Raw genomic sequence first — 24,603 nt, 5'->3', positions numbered from 1 at the left:
ATAGAGAAAATAATCAAAAGAAACAAACAAAGAAATCTTCATTAAAAAAAATATATAAAATATAAAAAATAACTGAACTGTTTTAAAGTCGTTCAGTATTTCATTGTTGTTTGAGTTTGACTGCAAATAACCCAGACGAGGGAACAGGAAGTGCTAAAATGCTAACTCATTTCCGGGTTTCAGACAAGGCTTATGGAAAGGAGGCTGTGTCACGCGTCATCAACATGTCATATCTTTGGGGGAACAACACATGCACAGTAAAATCTGCTCTGCCCTCGCCGAAATTGAGTCAATCGCATCGCACAACGGCAGCTTCAGTTACACTGCGCGCGTTATACCCCATACCCCAAGACCCATGTCCGCCCGTGACCCAGCCTCCTTTCCATAGCCTTTGGTTTTAGGACTCATAGTGGTGCTAGAGGAAGAGTCAGGGATATCACAAATATCATTAGGATTCATCCTCTGGGGATCATGAATGTATCACAACAATTCATTCCGTAGTTGTTGAGATATTTCAGACTGGATAGACCGACATAGCCATCTGTAGAGCCACTCAAAACTCTCCAAAGAAAACCATCACATCTTTGCTTGAAAAATAACTGAAATACTTCATTAATTATCAAAATAGTTTCGGATTAATCATCTGTCAATTACTCAGCTAATCGTTGCAGATCTACGTCTGCCTCCTGGAGCATAATCGACTTCCTCACCGTCCAAACGTATCCTCGGTAGCTTGCAAACAATCCTCCCGTCTGGCACAGCTCCAGAGATTCATGGAGGGCAATTGTTGGGTTTATTTAATCATTTTTATCTAAAAAAGATAAAACATATTGCGGAGAAGTGGATTATCCCTTTAATCCTGCAGATGTAAGTACTAGATATTCAAAAAGACGGCTTTTAGGGGTGTATGAGTATCACTTTAAGCTCATGAAACCAGCCGGCAGCTTTGTGTGTAAACGCTACTTTGACCTCTCACCTCTGTCGCCTTGTCTCTTTCACAGGAACGTCTATAATCCAAGTGACAGCCAGAGACGCCGATGACCCGACGTACGGAAACAGCGCCCGGCTGGTGTATGCCATCACTCAGGGGCAGGACTATTTCTCCGTGGATCCTCAGACAGGTCGGCTCACACTCACACATCCCACTCAAAGCTGATGATTACTCTTCATACTGTAAATCCTGGTGGCCCGTTTACATATCATATGTTGGGTCTTTGCTGCCATGTGTCCAACATTGAGTCTAAACACGTATGACTGGCTCTGACGCTAATGAACAGAGACGTCGTGTGTCGCTGTGAAATCTGTTGTGATTTAAACCGTTTTAACATTTAATGACTGTCCTGAATTAACATTAGATATTAGATATCCACAATTGCGTTTTGACTAGTCAGAATTCTTATTCCAGATATCTATAACGTCATTGTGACTAGTCAAAACGACAGTTAGAGACGTGTACGCACGTCGTATCATGTTTCAGTTTGTTTGACCAGAGACGCGACGAAGAGGAAAAAAAGCACTCAACAGCATGGTGCTACTAAACCTGAGAGGACGCACCCTATTTTTCCCTGATAATGCGACACTGTGAACAACAAATCTATGTTTAAATCAGCAGGAGGAGAGTTAGTAACGTTAGCTGGTAGCAGCCGTTAGCAGCTCAGTCCGGCTTGGCTAAATAACGGAGCTACTAACGTTAACGGAGGTGCCATTGAGTTATTATTATGAGGCGTTCAAAGTCTGCTCAGGAAAAAGGACTATTGGGCGGAGGTAAATTACAACGTTATCATGATGTGTTCAAATGTAATCTCGTAAAATTACATTTCTGGCATATAGTGGATATCAGCAAATTAGGGATATCTAAAACTAGAGTTTTGCCCATTCAGAATAGAATTAGGGATATCTTGAATTAGAGTTTTGACGAGACAGAAAGATGTTGCTGATATCTCTAATGAATATCCTGTCTAAGCTTTTAAACGTTAAAAGGCTTGCCATAGATTTGATTTTCTCCTCTCCTGTCCACCAGGCGTCCTGCGGACGGCGATACCCGACATGGACAGAGAGACCCGGGATGAATATCTGGTGGTCCTCCAGGCCAAAGACATGGGAGGGCATCTGGGCGGATTATCAGGGACGACCACCGTCACCGTGAAGCTGAGCGACGTCAACGACAACCCCCCTCACTTCAGACGCAGTAAGCTCCGCCGCTATCAGATCACCACTTAAACTGTCGGCTGCAGTTCAATCTCCGTAGAAGATGTGAGCGTGAGTGAAGATTAAAATGATGAAACATCTTGTAATGGCATTTGTGACAGCAGTCTGATATTTTTTTTTTTTTGCCTCCTTTGGGTCCTCGTTGTCTTGACAGGTTCAAGATAAGCTCCAAAGTAGTTAAACAGCTTGTCAGTCCGCTATTCCTCTTTTATTCTTCCTAATCACTGTTTGCACCGTCAGCAGGAATAACACAACCTCTTCCAGGCATTAACATTCACACAAACACTCCCGTTTGGTCCCCGAGGTTCAAAATGGACTGAGCCTTGACGTAGAAGAGTGAAAGATCATGTCCGCTTTTTCTTATCCAAGCTTTTCCCTGTTCCATGCTATTAATATTTAATCTTAAAGTTCAGTGCTTTCTGCTTCAATAGACAGTAAAATCACTGCAGAATGCGTCTAACGCTGTGAGACATATACTGCTCTTCTCTATATCCTTCTTCTCCCCGACAGTCTCTGCTCACAGCCGTCCGTCTTCATGTTTAAAGCCCCCTTTTTCCTCACGTTGATATATTGTTCTGCAATACAGAAGCAATTTAATATCTCCAAATGCCAGCGGCGTTATTTATTTACTGATATCTGACTGTATCTTCCCTCCCTCACCACCTCCGCTGCAGGTCATTATTTTTCTCTTTGACAATAATGCCACAGTTTAAGCAAACGGCTCATTTAGTATGCTCTTTGAATGCGAGAGGTGTGACTCTTTTAAACGCTCTTCGTAACGTGCAGGATTTGAATGATTAACAATCAGCGCCGCCGCCGCGCTGATTAAAAGGAATGCATTTCTTTGGATTTTGCAGCTTGTTGCCGTGCAGCATCACAAGTGATGTACGGGCCGAGTAAAATGGCACGAGCTGCCACAGATCACCGGCTGCCTTTTCATGCTTGTTGAGTTGGTGGACGGACTGTAATCCAATCTAAACTACAACATCACAACTGATTCACTCAGCACAGATCGAATCCTCAGTTTAAAGGGATAGTTCCGATGTTTCTCAGTGGGGTTGTATGAGGTTCTTCTCCATAGTCAGTGTATTACTACAGTAGATGGAGTTAGTAGAAACAGACAAGAGTACCAGCACGGGAGTGAAGTAATGTACTGCTGTGGACGGAGGCAGCAGCTAAACACATTTTAGACACCTAAAAAAAATATAATTTTAAGTGTACGTTATATATAGAATATTTTCACCGCTTTACCTCGCTGTCAGACAGCCCTTTCTGACGGGGAACTGAAGCTGTTATCTACGCTCTCTTCAAAGCCACCAGACTCCATTTACGAAAACAGTCATTTTACCTTGGAGAAGACAGGAGTTGCTGTGTAGTTGATTGCACCAACAATAAATCCAAAAACGCGCTCCCTTTTGGGGGAAAGAAAGTCGCCGTCACAGGAGAGGAGATGATGAAAAGCTGTTGTGTAGCAGGTTAACCGAGGCTTTCACACTGAGATCTGAGGCACATACGATACGTGAATATTCACTGTCAGTGTGCTAAATGGTCATAACCACAAAATATAACATCAAATATAAAATGCTTCCTTTTAACTTTAACCTTTGAAAAACGTAAATGTTATAGGCTGTGTTTGAAATTGCATTTCCAAACAGGCATTATTTCATGGCACCCAATATTGTGAGATATTTTAGTCTGGACCAGTTGCTGCCAAATTTATAATGACATATTCCACTGATTAATAATAATAATAAACTTTATTTGTATAGCACTGTTTATACAAGAAATGCAGCACAAAGTGCTTTACAATAAAAGAAAATAGACATAGAATAAAAAAAAAAATAAGATGGAAAATAAAACTCACTTAAAACAAAAATAAGATGAAATAGAATACATTGAATGCATAATATATGATGTTAAATAATTCCCACTGAATAATAATAATAATAATAATAAAATCAGTACCCATATTTGCAGCATGCACATACTGTATGTGCAGCCAGCTGGTCGTTGTTGTGAAATAAACCCCAACAGGCTGTACATTATCCCGCTTATAACACGACTACTTACTGAAGAAATCAATAATTTGACACAAAAACGGTCCTCCAGACTCCGACATCAGAGCTGCGCCCATAGCAACTTTCTGATGATTACTCTTCATACAGTAAATCCCAGAGGCCCGCTTACAGATCATATGTTGGGTCTTTGCTGCCATATGTCCAACATTTCATATTTTACATGATCTGCTCAGGAGCAGAAGAATCGTGTGTTTTTGACATATGACTCGCTCTGACGCTAATGTCCAGAGACGTCGTGTGTCGCTGTGAAATCTGTTGTGGATTAAACCTTTTTAGCATTTAACAGCTCAAACCTCATTATGACTACTCAGAGTTGTTGTGCACGACGTTGCTCATCAAGGCTTCCATTTGGATATTGGCCCAACAAAGCATCTGAACAGTGTCAGCCGAAGCTTGTAGATATCCGTAATGAGAAACAACATATACATGAAAAAGTAGTTTGAATCGTACTAGTCAAAATGTAATTACGGATGTCTTAAATTAGAGTTTTGAGTAGTAAAAATAGAATTACAGATATCTTGAATTAAAGAAAATAACGTTGCAGATATCTCTAATGAATATCCTGTCTAGCTATTAAATAGATTTGTTATAAAGAAATAACAGTCTGCAGAACGCCGTGATTGAGATCAGAATCGAGTATTCAACAAAGCCGTGTAATAAACATCAATAAACACTGCAGCAGCACGACTGACTAATCTGCTCAAATAAAGACAACATGTCTAACATGTACAGTATGAGGGCAAAATCATTTACAAATGTAGACATAAAGTGAGGTACTAATAAAAGACACTTAAAGGATCGTTTCATATTTTAATCCATCTTAAAACATTCCTATTTATATATATATATCTGTACGGTGATGAAAGGGTTAATGCTCCTCCTCTCCTCACCGCCTAAATAAAGGAGAGATTCTGTGCAGAAATACATTTTAAGTTTAGCCAAAGCTAATCTGACTTCAGCTTCAACATTTACATTCCCACAAGACGTTCCCAAGAGGGAATTCCTCACTAAATATAGTGTAACTGTGGAAGATGTGAGATAAGCTTCAGCTGAAGCTCAGAATGAATGTTACACAGACTGACAGCTGTGGATTTAGTCTCCGTCTCCGACATTAGAACTGCATTAGAGAGGATCTGTTCTCGGGCGGTATGGGCAGCAGGTGGAATGATTACAGCGACAAATAACCCTTCCAGTGTAGAACACATGGGCATGTAAGTAATGTATGAAGATAGCCTTGGATAAATGGGAACCAATCCTTTAAACTTGGACATGAAATACGTGAAGGGAAGCCGATAATAGCCACATGCATTATGTTATGTTGACACCGAATTGAGCCGGGCTCTATCCCGCTGTACCGCGTGCAGTTTATATCAGATCCATTGTCTCCGTTGTCTTCCTCTCTGCAGGTGCGTGGTCGTTCTCTGTGTCTGAGCTCGCAGCTCCAGGTGTGGAGGTGGGCCGTCTCACCGCCTCCGATCCTGATCTGGGAGAGAATGCACAGCTGGAGTTCACCATCCTGGACGCGGAGGAGGCCGACATCTTCAACATAACTGGGAGAGACCAGGAGGCGGTCATAGTGCTGGACAAGGTGAGTGAAGACGAGACGCAGGTGCAGAGATTCTATGTGTAAAGTTTTAATAATAACATAAAGCTACATGAAGGTGGTTTTGCTTAAAGACGTTAGGATCTGGCAGCATCTAGCGGTGAGGTTTCAGATTGCAAACAACCAAGTGTGCAGGAGAACTACGGTGGCCGTCGCGAAAACGTGAATGTCCCTCTCTAGAGACAGAGTTTGGTTTGTCCGTTCTGGGCTACTGTAGAAACATGGACCTGCTCCCTATGAAGATATAAACGCTAACGAAAACACAATGATTCTTATTTTCAGGTGATTATACACTAAAGAAATCATACTTATTATACCCCCACGACAACGTATATAGCATTCTGCGTGTCCGTTCTTCCGTCCGTCCGTCCTTCCTTCCGTCCGTCCATCCTTCTGTCCGTCCTTTTCTCTGTCCGTCCTTCCTTCCGTCCGTCGGTCCCTCCTTCTGTCCGTCCTTCCATCCGTCCTTCCTTCCGTCCATCCTTTTGTCCGTCCGTCCGTCCGTCCGCTCGCCTTCACTCATACAGCGCTCACTCCACACTGCAGAAGAGTTAGTTTAGCTCTGAGAATATCTAGTGAATGTTCAGTGGACGTTTGTGCAGAAATAACTGCTGCAGCTCCTCCAGACCAACAGAGGTTTCCCGTGTCTTGTGAAGTGACGGGGCTCCGCAGAGATAAACGTTACCGTCTCTTTACCGACCGGTTGCCGGTGTCTTCCTGTTCTCTCCGTCTGCGGGCGGGGGGAGACGAGTTTCTCGCTGGGTAGCCCTGCTGCAAACACAGTATCAGCATTGATTCATGAAGAGACCTTGGTCTGGTCAGCTAACATTACTGCCAAGCAGCTGAAATATAGAGTGATATTGTGCTTTTAGCTGACGTGTGTCACCTCACTGTTTTGAGCGATGTTCGTTCATGTCCATTTAGAGCGAGCACAAGCACGAGCCCGACGCTGACTTTCGTTGATTTCACGGCCACAGTTGTGCAAGCATTTCTGAAAGTTACAAATAGTCCCTTTAATTGATTATCAAATCGATTAATTTAATAGTTGACAGAAACATCAGGCCTTTTATTATTTAACCTTCATTACATTGGAAGCAATACAATCAAAGAAGAAGGTCAGACAATGAGGAAGTAAAGATATAATATGATTAAAGTTTAATGATTAAAATGATAAAATATGTAGTAAAGTAGTCGTGTTTTATTGGACATCAACCTCGTGTTTACGTGCGTATTGTTGGAAAAAAAAAAGAGACTTTACATAAATAGACGCTTTTGAACAGATAAAAAATGTGTGATCAAGTTTTAATTAACTATGGACAATCATACTATTAATCGCTATTAAATATTTGAATTGATTGACAGCTCTAGTTACACATACCTCTTCTTCACTTCCGGTCACGCCACGAACGTGCGCTGCATCAATCAGTATTCCACTGACACTGTTTCATAACCGGTTAGAAACTCCTCGTAGTTGCGTTTCTTAAATATCCACTTAATGAGAAAAATATCTAATATGCGACTTTAAACAAATTCCCTCTGCTCTGCTGTTCCAAATTAATTTTATTTGTCCTTTTTAAATACTTCAGTCCTCCATTCAAACACGCCTTGTTAGCCGCCAGGTTCAGATTCCCAAGACGCCACGCAGCCAATTAATGAGCAACAATGAACTAATAAGCAGCCGGTGAGAAGCCGTAGCTCATCTGAAGTGAGCAAGCCACCGTGACTCGCCTTTTTTTTACTACTTCCAAGCGCCGGGCAGTCAGAGAACTACTGCTCGGTGAAATATGAAAAATGAATGGGGGTTGCAGAGGGTGAGGTAAGAGGAGGTCAACGATGAAAGGAATAAATCCAGAATGTAATACTGCATGTGAGTTTTATAGAGAGATAAAAGAGTGGGAATGATGAATGAAAAGGAATTAAGAAGTACAGTATGAGGGGTGAAATATACAGCACTGTACATATTGGATTATCCTTCACCCAACAGCTGCTGGATTATGAGACACGCAACTCGTACACGTTCTCCGTGGAGGTCTCCAACCCGCTAGTGGACGCCCGCTACCTGAGGAAAGGCCCCTTTAAGGACCAGGCGACAGTCCGGATCATGGTCCTCAATGCTGATGAGCCGCCGCGATTCTCCCAGGCTCGCTACCATCTGGACGTGTCTGAGAACTGCCCCCCCGTCTGCTCCGTTGGCCGGGTCTCCGCCCTAGACCCGGACACAGGACAGAGCAGCAACATCAGGTGGTTATAACGCCATCACCTCGCTCGTTCACTCCCTCACTCGGGGCTTCTCCTCACTATCTTCTTCCTCTCTGTCCTCGCTTCTGTATCTCAGGTACTCCATCGATCCCCAGTCAGACCCCGAGGCTCTGTTCCGCATCGCCTCCGACACGGGCTTTATCAGCACAGTGATGGAGCTGGACCGCGAGCAGGAGCAGTGGCATAATATCACTGTCATCGCCACACAGAGGGGTACGTCAGCCCCCTCTCGGCCCCCTCGGGGCGCCGTGAGCAGCCGAGCTTTATATACCAGACTCATATTTCACCCAAAGCACCGGAGCCGGAGTTTGGGAATACAAAGTGTGCCGTAAAATATGATACAAATTCAGTGATAATAATTTCCTTTTTCTTTCTTCAGACAATCCGAATCTTGTGTCAAGGGTTGTGGTTGCCATAGAGACGCTAGACCAGAATGACAATGCGCCAGAGTTGGACAGGCAGTACACAACGTCTGTATGTGACTCCAGCGCCCCCGGCCAGGTCCGCTCTTGTTTTTCTTTCGGATATTATATTTAATGTCAGATGTAATTCCCGTTTTCATCCGTTCTCTCTCAAACTCCTGCGAGTGGCTGTTTTTTTCGTCTCTTTCTCATTTCTGACTTGATTTCATTTTGTTGTTAAAACATTCCACTGATAGAAACACATCATCTGTGTTTACTCAGCTTTGGATTTTCAAAGATCTTTATCCTGATATCTGTGTCGTGCAGGTAGTTCAGGTGCTGCGTGCCATCGACAGGGACCAAGGAGGGCAGGACTCCCCGATCCACTTCAGCGTCCCCCCAGAGTCCAGCTCTGCCCTCAACCTCTCCATCAGGGAGACTGGAGGTGGCACACATCGGCTCTCTATTTCATGCACAATCCAGAAACATGACACCAGCCAGAAAGCTGTGCACGCTCGCTGTGCAGCCATCGTGTTTGATGTGTGATGTGTCTCTTTTTTTTTTTTCCCGCCTCGTTATCAGGTGTGACAGCCAGCCTGGTGCTCCAGTCAGCCTTGGAGCCCCTCCCCGGCTTCTCCTCGTCCTCCCTCACCCTCCACGTGCCGGTGGTGCTGCGCGACGGGGCCTCGGGGCTGACCAACACCGGCACCGTCACCGTCACCATTTGTCCCTGTCTGCGAGGGGGCATGCAGACCGAGGATAGGGGGAGACAGAGGGACAGGAGATGGGAGAGACACACGGTCTGTCTCCCCGTCCCGTCTGCCTCTCCGTCCCTCATATTCAGTCTGGTCACCTTACTGGCCATGCTGGCGTGTGTCACCACGCTGCTCGGTAGGTCCTCCGAAGCCTCCGCAGGCACTTTAAATACGTTGTTTGTTTGTGACTGTTTGTGCGAGATGCTGAGCGGTTGTGTCATGTTGCTTCTGTAGCGTTTGAACAGTATGGTGGTCATGTGTCTCTTTTCTGCCCTTCAGTGGTGTGTGCACTCTCGCTGTCATTGCGCCATCAGAAGCGAGACTCCCACTCACCCTTCGAGGAGGATGATGTCAGGGAGAACATCATATCCTACGATGACGAGGGGGGAGGGGAAGCGGACACCGCAGCTTTTGACATTACGGCACTGCAGAGCATGCACAGAATACAGCACATGCACAACAACAGGAACATGTGAGCTGCTCCCAAAAATAAAAAAGAGTATATCCTTGCCATGGTGGCTTCTGGGAGTGTGTGTGTGTTTGTGTGTGGCTGTGTGCCTCTCTGACATTTATCTCTTTGGCACAGATGGTACACCCAGCAGAATCCGCCGAGGGCGAGGACGTACAGCTGGAGCCGTAACCCTCGCCCCGGCCTGGACCCTCAGCAGAGGCCCGGCTCCGCTCCGCTGTACGGACGCCTCTGCTACGGCGTCCACACTCTGCCTGTTCTCAGAGATTATCCCGTCGGGCCACTGGAGGCGGGTCTGCAGCTGACGCAGCTGACCCACGGGCTCGCCGGAGGTCATGTTGGCAATTCCCTTGTCATCCAGAACCAGAGCACCTTTGAGCCTCTGCTGCGCTCTCCAGAGACGAGCCCCGCTGGTTACGAGGCAGAGCGCACGCCGGCCAAGAGCAAAATCACAGAGAGAGATGAAGGCAGCGGAGCGAACGCTGCTGGCACACAAGAGAATCGGGAACAGGCAAAGGTCAGATAATAGTGTTGTAGCAATTATATGGAAGCAAAGAAAGGCCATAAGTGAATAATAATGTTCAGCCTAAAATATTCCTGATTAATATTCAGCAGTGATTCATCAGTGATTCATCAGTGATTCATACGGACTGTCACTGTAGCAGCAAACCAACTGTCATCAGAGGCCAAAATCAAATGTTGTTCAGTCCTGATTGGTGCACGGAAGAAGTGACATCACCTTTTGTAACTCAACGCCCACCTCAAACCGAAGAGAAGAGCTCAAACAAAATGACAAAGACAGAAATCTGTGGTGTGAAATAACTAGGGCTGTCAAAGTTAATAATAATAAAGCGTTAACGCAAATTCGTTTTAACGCCACTAATTTCTTTAATGCATTAATGCAACTGATCTTTCCGAGGTTGTAGCGGGTTCAGTTTTAAAGTGAAGATACTGGTATCATGTGAACCTATGAACCTGATGAATCCATTGGTACCAACCATGACATACTAGCTGGTCATGAAGGAGGTTAAGTAACGCTCCAAACTTACGCTAAATTTTGGCGAGGAAAAACCGTCATGTCCATTTTCAAAGGGGTCCCTTGACCTCTGACCTCCAGATCAGTGAATGTAAATGGGTTCTATGGGTACCCACGAGTCTCCCCTTTACAGACATGCCCACTTTATGATAATCACATGCAGTTTGGGGCAAGTCATAGTCAAGTCAGCACACTGACACACTGACAGCTGTTGTTGCCTGTTGGGCTGCAGTTTGCCATGTTATGATTGGAGCAGATTTTTCAGACATTTGTTTTTTACTTTTATTTCAGACATATTTCAGACATTCGTCTGACTTTTTTTCTGATATTTTCTGACAATTTTCAGACATTTTTTTTTTACTTTTCTGATTTTTTTCGGACATCTTTTTAAAAAATGTTTGGACATGCCAAATCTTTATGCTAAATGCAGTACCTGTGAGGGTTTCTGGACAATATCTGTCATTGTTTTGTGTTCTTAATTGATTTACAATAATAAATATATACATACATTTGCATAAAGCAGCATATTTATCCACTCCCATGTTGATAGGAGTATTAAATACTTGACAAATCTCCCTTTAAGGTTCATTTAGAACAGATAAAAAATGTGTGATTAATTTGCAATTATAATAATTTTAATCGATTTGGCCTTTTTCTGCTTCCATACATTTGTCCCTGCATGTGAATCATCTAATATCTCCCTTCTTCTTCTTCTTCTTCTTCTTCTTATTCTACTTCTTCTTCTTCTTCTTCTTCTTCTTCTCCTCTCTTGCAGATAAGCGTAACAGAAACGACGGAGTCGACACCAGCCAACAACTGTGACCCAAACGAGTCTTCATGCCAGAGTCACACCAGCTCCTCGTCAAACCAGCAGGAGGGGCGGCCGGGGTCATCGCAGACCCAGATCAGCACTGGAGCCACCAGCTGCACGTTGGATGACATTGATACTGATTCGTCCATTCCCTCCGTTTCAGAGCGAAATTATCCAAACGGCGGTGAAACCAACCCTCCCGTGTACCTGAAAGGAGACACGTACAGCATCGTGGGCTCGCTGAATCCCAACAGCAGAGGGACGTGTTTGAACGGGGCGGGCGGAGGCGGGTTGTACCCAGCGGGGGTGCAGCTACTGAACATGTGCAGACTGCAGAGAGAGGACTTGACCCCGCAGCCTTTGCCCTTACCTGGGGGGCTGTTTGGCAGCAGCAGAGGCTGGCCGTGCGGGGCGGAGCCTGCCAGAGCAGAAGCCGCCAACCCGCCGCAGCCCCTCCGCATGGAAGACCTCCTGAACATCCGTCTGGATCAGGTCACCTTTGACCTGTCGCAGCCGCCCTATGACTCACTGCAGACTTACGAGTTCGAGGGCCGTGACTCACGGGCTGAGTCACTGAGCTCGCTGGAGAGCGATGGCGATGGCGAAGGGAAGGACGACGGGAGAGTGGTGGGAGGGATGGAGGAGCTAAACCAGAAGTTCCAGAGGCTGGTGGAGATCATCAGAGAGAGGGAGACGGAGAGGCAGGGAGGAAGAGGAGGAGGAGGAGGAGATGCTGCAGAGGCTGCAGAGGCTGCTCCCGATGAGACTCATAAACAAACGGAGGACAAAGAGAAAGAACAGCAGAGATGGGATTTCTAGACTGCAATAAAAGAAAAGTTAGTGATGGATTTCAGACACAGCGGGGCGGCGAAATACAGCTCCTCTGACAGATCTCCGTGTCCCCCCCCCTCTCTGCCCTGCCGGGGGGAGAGTCTGACAGCTATGAGGTGGAATCAGTGCACAGCGTATAGCTCTCACCTCCACTATGTTTATAAAACGCATATGGAATCTGTCACTTTTCACACTGCTCTTGTAACTCCTATTATTAATAATGCACTTTGGGCTTTCAACGCTAAAGTTATGAAAAATTTACTTTTTTTTTTTTAAATATTGATTCTGAGCCCTGAAAGCTGCATTGTTAGAAAAGAGGCCTCATCAAATATTGACTGGAATTGTGACATTTAATATTGATATTTTAATAGGGGCACGCTCACTAGGAAATCCTTGGAATTTGAATGCATCTGAATTTTTCTTTTACAGTTCAGCACCGCAGGCCGACACGGCCACGTGTTCACTGAGTCTCTCTGATGAGGCATACTGTTCTATTCTGTTAGAGCTTCTCACTCCCATCTCGTCACATAGGCGACCGCCGCTTGGTCAGCGCCCCTCGGCATCGGAGGCCGACGCACAGGGTTCCCCTCCAGGGTTACTTTTGGATGCACCGTGGATGGCGTGTCAAAATAAGCTCGTTACATGCATAGTGTCCTTTCAAAATAAACTTCCTTTTTAAATTAGGTTCAGGCAACACAACCACTTAGTCAGGGCAAAGAGTATAAAAGATAATGTGAGGAGAGACCTAGCAAACTGACTCAGCAGTGTACAACAGCGTGTTTGGGCCATTGTAAGTAAAAATATATATATTATGGAGGGGTAATATTCGGAGAAAAAAAAAATCGGAATTTACGAGAAAAAAAACGTAGATGTTATCTGAGATTATAAAGTCACAATTTTACGAGAAGAAAATTATGAAAAATAGAGTTATCTTGTCAAGGAACCACAGCGCTTCACCAAAGAGTAAAGAAAGAAAGAGATGAAACTCTGGCGCTTTTTTGACAACAGCTGCTGCCGCCATTTTGGACTGAAAATGCTTATTATATTTATATTATATTCATAATAATTTATTGTTCAACCCAGGCCATTTCGGTAGAATATAACAATAGAATAGAAATTTTTGTTTTAATTCTGCACGGCACTTTTTAGGTGAACGTTTAAATGGCATCCGGTAGTCGCTTTCAGTCCAAAATGGCGGAAGCGTAGCTCTGCTGCTGGGCGTTGACGTTGCGATGGTGCGAACAATTGACTTTCACTTCTTGGCAATATAGGTTCTTTGCCAACTCCCTGTGTAGATATAAACAGCTCATTCTAAGCTAACAAAAACACCACGATTCTTATTATCAGGCGATTATACAATAAATAAAACATACTTATTAATAATATAATAGATCCCCCAAAATGTTACGCACTGGTCCTTTAAGCACACAAATGATTTTCAACACTTTTCATAATGTAGGAAATTAAATGTCTCTGCTTCACAAACACATTTAACATGTTGTGCAAAACTCATTTTAAATTGCTCAGTATATTTATAAATTGCTGCAGCTGATTTTAAAATCGACGCTTTAGTTTTCTTGAGTATCTGAGGTCCACACAGCAGAGGTTGTGAGTAAGCCTTGTGGATTATGAACATGTGCATCCGGTAGTCACTTTCAGTCCAAAATGGCGGAAGCGTAGCTCTGCTGCTGGGCGCTGACGTTGCAATGGAACGAACGATTGACTTTCACTTCTTGGCAATATACACTCACCGGCCACTTTATTAGGTACACCTTGCTAGTACCGGGTGGTCTTCATCTGCTTCAAGGTTGGACGTGTTGTGCGTTCAGAGATGGTATTCTGCATACCTTGGTTGTAACGAGTGGTTATTTGAGTTTCTGTTGCCTTTCTATCATCTCCAACCACTCTGCCCATTCTCCTCTGACCTCTGACATCAACAAGGCATTTCCGTCCACACAATTGCCGCTCACTGGATCTGTTCTCTTGTTGGGACCATTCTCTGTAAACCCTAGAGATGGTTGTGCGTGAAAATCCCAGTAGATCAGCAGTTTAATACTCAGACCAGCCCGTCTGGCACCAACAACCATGCCACGTTCAAAGTCACTTAAATCCCCTTTCTTCCCCATTCTGATGCTCGGTTTGAACTTCAGCAAGTCGTCTTCACCACTAGATGACCTAAGGCATTGAGTTGCTGCCATGTGATTGGCTGATTAGCTACTTGTGTTAACAAGCAATTGAACAGGTGTGCCTAATAAAGTGGCCGGTGAGTGTATGTTCTTTGGTTAAGGTTAGGAAGCGACCGTGGTTGACATTAACTCCACTATTTAGTGTCTCACGTGACTCACAGGATTGACGATATTGAAGAGTCACATGACTAAATAGCTCAACGTTACTTTTAGTTTCACACGAGACATGAACATTATTCTCCTGGTTAAAAGTCTTGTGTTTGTTTTTATCCATCCACCTCCCCTCGGGCGGGAGGGAGCGTTGGGTTTACATTGGAGTTAGTTGAAAGCCTGGTTCATCACATACCGTTGCTAAAGGGTGCCTCCATGCGTCGGTTTCCGATGAAGAGGGGCGCTGCCCAAACAGCGTTATTTGACGAGTTGGGAGTGACACCAGATTGGTTAGAGATGGTTCAACTCCAGCAACTAGTCACCATTACGGTAGCAAAACCTGCTCACTATGCAATTTGCACACAGTTCTAAATGATTAGATTGTCACTGTCAAAGACGTGTTGTGAAAGTACAGTAAATAATGTCCATATGTAGATAAACATCAGCTTCTGCTTTTAGTGGTCATCGCTTGTTTGGGAGAGGGGGGGGGATATTTACTGGAATCCACACAGGAAATGAACCATCTGATTTTCAGTTATTAAACCGTTGAAGACATACAACATACAATGTTCCCCATAATTCCACCCACGCAGAAGATTAATTATAATTCACTATTGTGTTAGCGCATCTGGAATTATCTCTAAAGGCTTATTATTCATCTCCCACCTTTTAAATTAGAGACAAAATTAGGCAAAAGCCGGCACAAACGGCTATTGTTCTCCTGATGCGCTCACAGCAGCATCATCATTTACCTCCAGGTTGTGTAATCTGTCATTTCCCAATGACTCATTTCTATAGCTACTCCAAAAGCTCATTTCTTATTCAGGATGTTCAAATAATGACATTATTTTCAATAATATGATAAAAAATGCATTTGACTTTCTGCAATTATTCCCCTCTTCCTCTGCAGAGAGGGACTTCAGGTGCCGCGCTAATAAGATTGCAAGGCTTTCAAACTAAATGTGACAGGAAATCTTTTGGCGTCCTGACAAGTAAAAATGAGGTGTAAGAAAGACTGGACTCCTCGGGCAAGAGAATGAAATGCAGAGAGGAGAAGGAGTGGGATATTACTGCCAAACGCTAACTAGTCATCACCACGCTGCTGCACATTGTCAGAGACACAGTGGGAATGTTGTGCTGCAGAAATGTCAGCGTACGAATGATCAAGAACGAGACACGAGCTCACCCTGGAGATCAGGAACAGATTTCCTTTAACAATGAACTAAATATAGACGCATGTTAAGAGTGTTCTGTATTACCACTTCAAAAAATAATAGTTCTAGACGAAAATAAAATAAGAGGAAATTAAAATATGTTTGAAATTCAAATGCGAATCATTCAAAGACATGTTGGCGTTCACACACACTTTAAAGAGAGCTGTGAAGTCGAGGACGTCAGCGTCCGTCCAGCTGGAAGAGCAACGGTGCCATCTAAAGGAAGACATGGGCAAAGCAACTAAGGAGTGGATTATCACAACACAGCAGCTGGACATATTGGCACAATACAAATACTAAAGATAGATTCAGTGAAGATGAGACCATAGTCTGACAAAACTGACTATAATAATTCGGATTTTCAGGTCAGGTTGTGCAGATGCATGCAGCTGTGGAACACTGTGTATGTCTCGCATCTATTTTAAGACTTCATGTGGAGTTAAAGGGACGGGATGAAAATTATTAGATTAGATTTTATTCTTAAAACATCTGAAAATATCAAATATTAATATCAGAAAGATGGATTTTGTGTGGGCCGCTTGATATCAGACAGAATTGTCAACTTGTTTCACTCCGTTTCATTTGGTTTTCCCGAAGCAGTCACTGGAGATCAACATATCTGCCTGAACGTAACGTCATTTTAAGTCGACGCTGATGCGTAGCCGTGCCGGTGGAACATATGCCGATATGGAGGAGACATGCCGTCTACGACGCACAGCTGAACAACGCTTGAAAACAGCATTAGTCCCGTCCGCGGCGCTCATTGGATCGTTTGCTTTTTCAACTGAGAAACCGCTGTTTCATGTCACGATGCCAGAGCATAAATACTGTATAGTGGACGTAGTCACCGTGACGTCACCGGCTGGTTTGTGGTCTGCCGTTTTGAAGCCTTGAGTTCTGCATTTTGGCCAATGCCATCTTTTTATTGGCCGTCGCCTTCTTGGGTTTATGGCAAGGCCTATTGAAAGAGGCTGGGTCACGCGTCATCAACGTGGGTACAAAACCATGCGCAGTAAAATCTGTTTTTTTAGGCGATCAAAAATGTTATAATTAACTTTGATGAAGTGAAAGCACACTGGGAAAGGGTTAAAGTTATAAGACGAAAACACGGACAACTCCCAGACCGGACAACGCCGTGGTAGCGACCTGTCAATCACGAGGTAGCCCCGCCCTAAAGCATCCCCTGCTTTATCGTCTATTTAACTCTAAATGGGACCATCATTTACTAAATGAACATCATGCTGTATTGAAGAAGACTTGAAACTAGAGATTGAGACCATAAACTCATGTTTACAATGTTTACTGAGGTAATAAATCAAGTGAGAAGTAGGCTCATTTTCTCATAGACTTCTATACAATCAGAGGAGTCGCCCCCTGCTGGCTGTTAGAAAGAATGCAGGTTTAAGGCACTTCGGCATGGTCGTAAAGGTGCATATGAAGACAACAATCGTCAATATGTCCGTTTTGAATTTTCAAATTCTTTCTGCACTTTTAATTTATTAATGACAGAATGAGTTGTACCAGTTCAACAGACAAAAAGTCCTCCCACCCCGCCCAAATCATGTTTGTACAGTCCCTAATAAGCTCCTCTTGTAGAGCTACTAACATGTCAGGATATTACTACTAAACTATATTTATTTGTCAGACTTTCCTCTGAACTTTGCTTTTTCTCTCTCAATAATCACTGGAACTATTTACCTCTTCAGGCTTCTACAAACTCTTTACATAAAACCAGAGGAAAACCCACAAAACCAGATCAGTGAAGGCCAACGAGGAAACCAAATGTCACAGATTACACAAATCTGTCTGCGTGCAAGCAGGATGAGAATTCATATGCAGTAAATATGTCCAGCCACTTTTCATTTGAACAGTAATTTGATTTCTTTTTTTATGCAATGTAGCATTTCATTTCGGGCCGATGCTCGATAATACTGCAGCTGCTGGTGGCTTCGGGGGGTTTTCCTCTGTCACTCTGTATTCTGGTAAAATAAAGAGAACGGCAACAAACAAAACAACAATAGCAGACGTCACCTCTGGGCCTCGTTTTGATTTGATCACATCAAAATCAATCACATGCTTGGAAAAGTGCAGGTTAAATATAGAACAGAAGCAGCCCGTAGCCCCCAGCAGTCATCCCCAGTTAGAAAAATACAGATGTGCACCTGGATGTACACCGATCAGCCAAAACATTAAGACCACTGACAGGTGAAGTGAATAACATTGATTATCTGGTTACCATGGCACCTGGCAGCGGGGGGGGGGGGGGGGGGGGGGATATAATAGACAGCAAGTGAACATTTTAAACTTTGTGTTGGAAACAGAAGAAATGGGCCAGCGTAAGGATGTGAGCGACTTTAACAACAAGGGCCAGATAGTGATGGCTAGACGACCGGGTCAGAGCATCTCCAGAACTGCAGCTCTTGTGGGATGTTCCCGGTCTGCAGTGGTCAGGACCTACCAGAAGTGGTCCAAGGAAGGGAAACCGGTGAACCGACGACAGGGTCAGACCCGAGGCTCATTGATGCACGTGGGGAGCGAAGGCTGGCCTGTGTTGTCCGATCCAATAGAAGAGCTACTGGAGCTCAAACTGCTGAAAGAGTTAATGCTGGTTCTGATAGAAAGGTGTCAGAACACACAGTGAGGAGCAGTTTGTTGCATATGGGGATGCGTAGAGCCTACAATGGGTACGTGAGCATCAGAACTGGACCACGGAGCAATAGATGAAGGTGGCCCGGTCTGATGAATCATCTTTTACATCATGTGGACGGCAACGAGTTGGAGGTGTTGACTCGGCCTCCAGATTCTCCAGATCTCAATCCGATCGATCATCTGTGGGATGTGCCGGACAAACAAGTCCGATCCACGGAGGCCCCACCTCGCAACTTATACAGGACTTAAAGGATCTGCTGCTGACGGCTTGGTGCCAGATACCACAGCAGACCTCCAGAGGTCTAGTGGAGTCCACGCCTCGACGGGTCAGGGCTGTTTTCGTGGCAAAAAGGGGGACCTGCTCAATATTAGGCAGGTGGTCATGATGTTTTGGCTGATCGGTGTATCTATATATTCTGCGTCCTGAAAAGAATTACAAATACCAAAATGTAATTTGTTTTTACATGCACACATTTAGCTGTAATGAGCTGGAAAAGAGTCTAAATGGGAGTTTCCATCTCATTCTGTTTGCTGAATAAAAAAATATACAGTGGAGTAAATGTTAGTACAGTCACCAGATTTCTTTTCAAAGAGCAGACGTAGGATTTTGTAAAACATCCACACACACACATATATATATACCTCTCACACAGATCTTCAATTCATCATCCCGCAGCACAGCTTTAGAAAACGAAAGGCATTGTTTCTTTTTAAGGCAGCAGGTAACGAGAGAAAGGTTTAGATCTCTCCGAAAGAAAAGAAATCATTTCAATTACAACTTTAAAAATGATTTTTGCAGATTGAATATTGCAGTGCAACAAAAGTCCACCAATGTTTTTATAGTTCTACATCTGTGTGAGTCGCTCATCGTCTGAGAAGGACATGTTGTAAACGCCGTCACTCGCGGCGCCATTTTCCACCGTTTTCCCCCGCGTGTCTTCCTCGCCGTCCTCGTCGCCATCTTTCTCGTTCTTTTTGCTAAAAGAAGAAGACTGACTGAGCTTGGTGTTCACATTTATGATAAAATAATAAGTATAATATTTAAAATCATCTGTGCTGACCGTTTCTTTTGGACCTGAGAGGACACCAGCACCACGACGATGCCGGCCGTCACGGCGCCCATGACCACCCCGAACACGATGAGCCACGGAGGGGGGTCGGGGCTGACGGGTGCCGTCAGGGTCGGGGCGATGCCGATGAACTCCAGAGTTTTATCAGTCAGCAGGAAGGCGTTGTTGATGCGGTTCCTGGACTTTCTGTTGGACAAATAAAAAAGTTTAGATTTAGAATTTAATTTCTGGCTGTTTCCATGACAACATGCGTCTGTCACAACTTCACATGTTGGTGCAACAGTTTGCAACTGGTGCTTCAATGTTGTGCAGGAACTTGGGGAGATGCATTGACTCCTCCTAATCACTAGAACCTGGAAAACCTCCTCATGGCTCTGTTTTCAGGCTTTAAAAAATCTACTTTGACCAATCACAGGTCATTTGAGAGAGAGAGCGTTCCTATTGGCTGTTCTCCGGCTGGTGGGCGGTGCTTAGTATTTCCTTCAACAGATCTCAACATGGCTGCCTGGTCACAAACTTTCTCATTTCCCAGCTAAACCGTGCACTACAAGATGATTCTGAAAACATCTGAGGAGAGAATATTGATTCATATTTGATCAGCGCTGCCTAGTTTGACCGTTTGGTCGGAGTTCAGAGTGATTGACAGCCGGCTCTCATAGACAGCAGCTGCACAGCAGAACTCAGATCAGCTCTGACTGCTTGTTTTCCTCCGGTCTGTGAAATCTTCTCATCCAGAAGAATGTGGCTGAGAAACCTAGACTAGAAGAGACACCCAATGGAAAACGCCAGTTCCAGTTCCAGTTCAGTGACACGACGCGCTGGAAGTTGCGCCCATAATTCACGCAAGGCATCATGGGGGGGCTAGGAATAAGGTGGATAGGGAATGTGAATGTGACGTCCCCGACAGCAAGTCGGATATTTTTGGAGGATAAAGAGTAAGAGCGCCATTCGCTGGCTGTTTGCTGTACAGTACAGTCAGACACAAAGGTAGGCTGACGTTACGGGTTTCATTTAGCAAGATACCGGTAGATTAAATATGCAGTATTAGTCGAGGTTTTGTTTGCATTCAGTTAGCATAACATTAGCCAGCTTATCTTTTGGTGCCTTCAAATGGTGTGGTGTTTACCGTGTTTACCGTGTTCACGAGAAGAGTCCATATTAACTTCCCCCCTCTTGTCGTATTCACAACCTCGTAAGTGGAAAGTTTCTGAAAGCTCTGAGTTCACGAGTTGTGACGTGTTTGTGTCAGAAATGGTGGAGGCCTTGGAAGCTAATTTTTCGGTGAATAATAAGTTAATATATTGTAATTTTAGCTAGTTGCTTAGCAGCGGTGTTCTCACGACTTAACCAGTTGAACGCCACCAAGCATATCATGTACACGAGCTCACCAGTTTCATTTGAAGGCACCATTTGTCCGGATCATTGTGTAGATGTTAACGTCATATACCTACCCGTTTGTAAATTGAACATCGGCCTCCAAAGATTTACATATTTTGAACAGCTGACAGGCGTTCACTAACACTAAAACACATCAGCGACTGTAAAGGGTGGCAAGCTGTCAAGGTCCCCCAAATTCATAAGGATCAATATCATTAACTAATTTCAGTTTGTAATATATCACCCCTTTGTCTCTGTCAGCTTCTTTTTAGGTATTTGTCTTTTGCACATACTTTATACATTTCAGATAATGATCGATTGACAGATGATGGATGAATAGGCCGGTGATATATGACTGTACGCTACCCTCAAAAAATGGTGGCGTGCCCCAGAATGCATCGCGATGGATTCCCTGTAGTTGATGAGCATCTGCACTGCACTCAAGGAATTATATTTTTTATAGGAATTATTATGTATTGCATATCTGGAACCCCACATTGGTCATCTTGGTAAAAAAAAATGCCAATAAAACTGCATCAAAATCAAACATGAGAAATAAAAACATGAATGGAACATTGACTGTAGATGTCAGAGTTGACCTCTGACCTCTCAGAAAGAATAACATTACTAAAGAGCAGCGGCGGTGTGAGTGCATCATGTGATTTACCTCACAGCCTCCTCCACGTCCGTTTTCTTAACGAGGCGTGAAGCATCCAGCGGCGACGTCACCACGAACCAGAAGGACACTCGGGGAGTCTCATCACACACGACGATGTTTGACACTCTGGAGGAGGTTTCACAACAACGATAAAGATCACATCATAAACCATGACTCACTGACTTCATTAAAACACATTATATTATACTTTTATAGTTATTGTGCCTGTTTGTATTCTTGAACTTTGTATTCTTGTTTCTTAATCAAACAGCAAATGTGTTCTTACTCGTATTGCTGTCCGGTGAAGTGAGTCCTCATGGCGAACGCCAGAGTCGCTCGGAAAAGGTACATTTCATTTTCATTCCACACGTACTGAAACAACAACAACGACAGATGAAGACCGTTCAGGTTAATTGATCACCAGATGGACCTTGTCCTCGCAGTCATGCACACTTTAGAGTGAATTCTGCACAATATTACTATTCATAAGTGTATCTGTGCATGATTGATCAGTTGATCATGAATAATATATCACTTTTACAGCATATGAAATAGAAAAAAAGACAGCGTATTTATGATGTGATGCTTTGATGGTTTTGTGCAGGCAGATGAATATTTAATTTATTATACGTACAGCTTGATCTCCCAGAGCGGTTCTGATGCTGAGTCGGACTTTGTAGGCATCTGAGGCATCTATAAAGATATTTAAATTCCACTGTTAGGAGAGTTTATCATCATTTCATCGTGTTGTTTCCTCATAGAGCCAGCAGGTATTTTAGAGTAATTGTTGCTGTCACATGGAGGCCATTGTTGTGTCTAATCTCATTTAGTTTCAAGCTGCATTTCACACCTGAACCAAGAAATACAACAATGTTTGCTGATCTTAGTGGGATAAAATGTGATGTTTTCTTACCTGGCGTACAGAGCTCTTGTGCCAAAACAGATGACAAAGAAAGCAGGATTAAAATCTTTCCCAACATTTCCTCAGAGATCAAGAAGCAGACTAATAATAAAGAGTCAGGTGAAGCTCCCAGAGAGCAATGATGTGTGGAGGTCAGCGGAGGCGCTTCATTGGATAAAGTTAATGGTTAAACCAGGACACACCTCAACTATAACCCGTCCCCCTGCTCCTGTTTGTTCAAGCCTGCAAAGAGTCAGATAGGTTTGCTGCTGTTTACTCAGCTCAGTGCAGTGTGTGTGTGTGTGTGTGTGTGTGTGTGTGTGTGTGTGTGTGTGTGTGCGTGTGTGTGTGTGTGTGTGTGTGTGTGTGCGTGCGTGGTGTGTGTGTGAGCCTTTCAGTGTATTAAGTTGCACTATTATCCTCTTTTTTTTCTGTGGCATGAAAGCAGGAATGTACAGAGTGTATCAAATGGAAAAAGCATCTGACCATTTGTGCTCCCTGGTTAAGATAAGAGCAGCATTCCTCGCTGAGCAAATGACTGATTTGACCTCCAGGTTTACAGGATGCACATACTGTAATTCAGCACACAATGACCCGACGCTGGTGCACGTTCAAGGGCTCCTTTAATGTGCCAAACCTTGAAATTAATGACAAGTTGTTCTGTACTTAACTCCCCGTCTCTCCTGAAATAAGTTCAAAAGGCCCGACCATACTGTAGCTCTATTATGTAAGATAGACGATAAAATGTTGAATCATTTCTTTCAAATATTTTTTATTTTTATTAGAAAGCATGTAAACATCATTAATATAGACTTCTGTGAAGTGAATATCATGCTTCATTTCAGATACCAGGAACTAAAGGCAAAACAAAAAGAAAAAAGAGACAAGCAAACACATGAAAACATAGATAACAAAATAACAAAATAAAATAAAATAAAATAAAAAATAAAAATAAATAAATAAAATGCTGAATAATTTCTTTCAAATATTTTTTTATCATGCCTCATTTCAGATATTGAACAACAAGAGACAAACAATACCAGGAATTAAAAGCAAAACAAGACAAAAGCAAAAGAGACAAACAAACACAAAAACATAAAAAAAAGAGATAAATAAATAAAATAAAATCCTGAATAATTTCTTTCAAATATGTTTTTATTTTTATTAGGAATCATGTGCACATCAGTAATACACTGTAGACTTCTGTGAAGTGAATATCATGCTGCATTTCAGATATTTAACAACAGAAGTACCAGGAACTAAAGACAAAACAAAACAAAAAAAGAGCAAACCCATGAAAACATAAATAACAAAAATAATAAATAAATAAATGAAATAAAATGCTGAATAATTTCATTCAAATATGTTTTTATTTTTATTAGGAAGCATGTAAACATCAGTAATATAAACTTCTGTGAAGTGAATATCATGCTTCATTTCAAATAATAAAAATAAAAAACCACATACAACGCCCAAACGTACACAAGGTAAACATTAAAATAAATAATTAAAATGCTGAATAATAATAATAAAATAAAAAATTAAATTATAAATAACATATATAAATATAATAATATAAACAAATATATAAATATAAATAAAAAATAAACGAATAAATAAATAAAAAGCTGAATAATTTCTTTCAAATATTTTTTTATCATGCCTCATTTCAGATATTTAACAACAAAAGACAAACAATACCAGAAACTAAACAAGACAAAGAAAGAGACAAACAAACACATGAAAACATAAATAATACAAATTAAAAATGAACCCACATACAACGCCCAGAGGCACACAAATCAGGTAAACATTAAAAATAAATAAATAAATAAAATAAAATGCTGAATAATTTCACTCAAATCCCCCGTAGTAGATCCATTAAGCTCAGTAATAATAAAAATAATAAATGTAATTATATAGCACTTTTCAAAACAGATGTTATAA

At 42.9% G+C, this 24,603-nt stretch overlaps 2 protein-coding genes across 3 annotated transcripts in view; one reads left to right on the top strand and one right to left on the bottom strand.

The window, feature by feature from the left end:
- Positions 1-13,109, top strand: part of cdh24a (cadherin 24, type 2a) — a 31,756-nt gene extending 18,647 nt beyond the window's left edge. For both annotated transcript variants that reach the window (XM_074636782.1, XM_074636783.1), the window contains exons 4-14: positions 1,002-1,121; positions 2,021-2,188; positions 5,693-5,874; positions 7,874-8,130; positions 8,225-8,361; positions 8,528-8,649; positions 8,877-8,994; positions 9,132-9,440; positions 9,584-9,776; positions 9,891-10,290; positions 11,585-13,109. In XM_074636782.1, the coding sequence (XP_074492883.1) occupies positions 1,002-1,121; positions 2,021-2,188; positions 5,693-5,874; positions 7,874-8,130; positions 8,225-8,361; positions 8,528-8,649; positions 8,877-8,994; positions 9,132-9,440; positions 9,584-9,776; positions 9,891-10,290; positions 11,585-12,439 (2,861 nt within the window). In that variant the 3' untranslated portion in view covers positions 12,440-13,109. The remainder of the gene's footprint in view (positions 1-1,001; positions 1,122-2,020; positions 2,189-5,692; positions 5,875-7,873; positions 8,131-8,224; positions 8,362-8,527; positions 8,650-8,876; positions 8,995-9,131; positions 9,441-9,583; positions 9,777-9,890; positions 10,291-11,584) is intronic.
- Positions 13,110-17,463: 4,354 nt separating this feature from the next.
- On the bottom strand, positions 17,464-22,876 carry cltrn (collectrin, amino acid transport regulator). Its single transcript, XM_074636816.1, has 6 exons — positions 22,669-22,876; positions 22,390-22,448; positions 22,042-22,127; positions 21,765-21,881; positions 19,712-19,906; positions 17,464-19,628 (listed from the first exon to the last, which is right to left on the bottom strand). Exons 1-6 carry the CDS (start codon positions 22,733-22,735, stop codon positions 19,496-19,498), a joined length of 657 nt encoding a protein of 218 aa, XP_074492917.1. The 5' UTR covers positions 22,736-22,876; the 3' UTR covers positions 17,464-19,495.
- Between the last annotated feature and the right edge of the window lie 1,727 nt (positions 22,877-24,603).

Source organism: Sebastes fasciatus, chromosome 5, assembly GCF_043250625.1.
Source record: "Sebastes fasciatus isolate fSebFas1 chromosome 5, fSebFas1.pri, whole genome shotgun sequence".
NCBI lineage: Eukaryota > Metazoa > Chordata > Actinopteri > Perciformes > Sebastidae > Sebastes > Sebastes fasciatus.
Note: the sequence above shows the minus strand (reverse complement) of the source record. Positions and strands in the feature narration are given on the sequence as shown.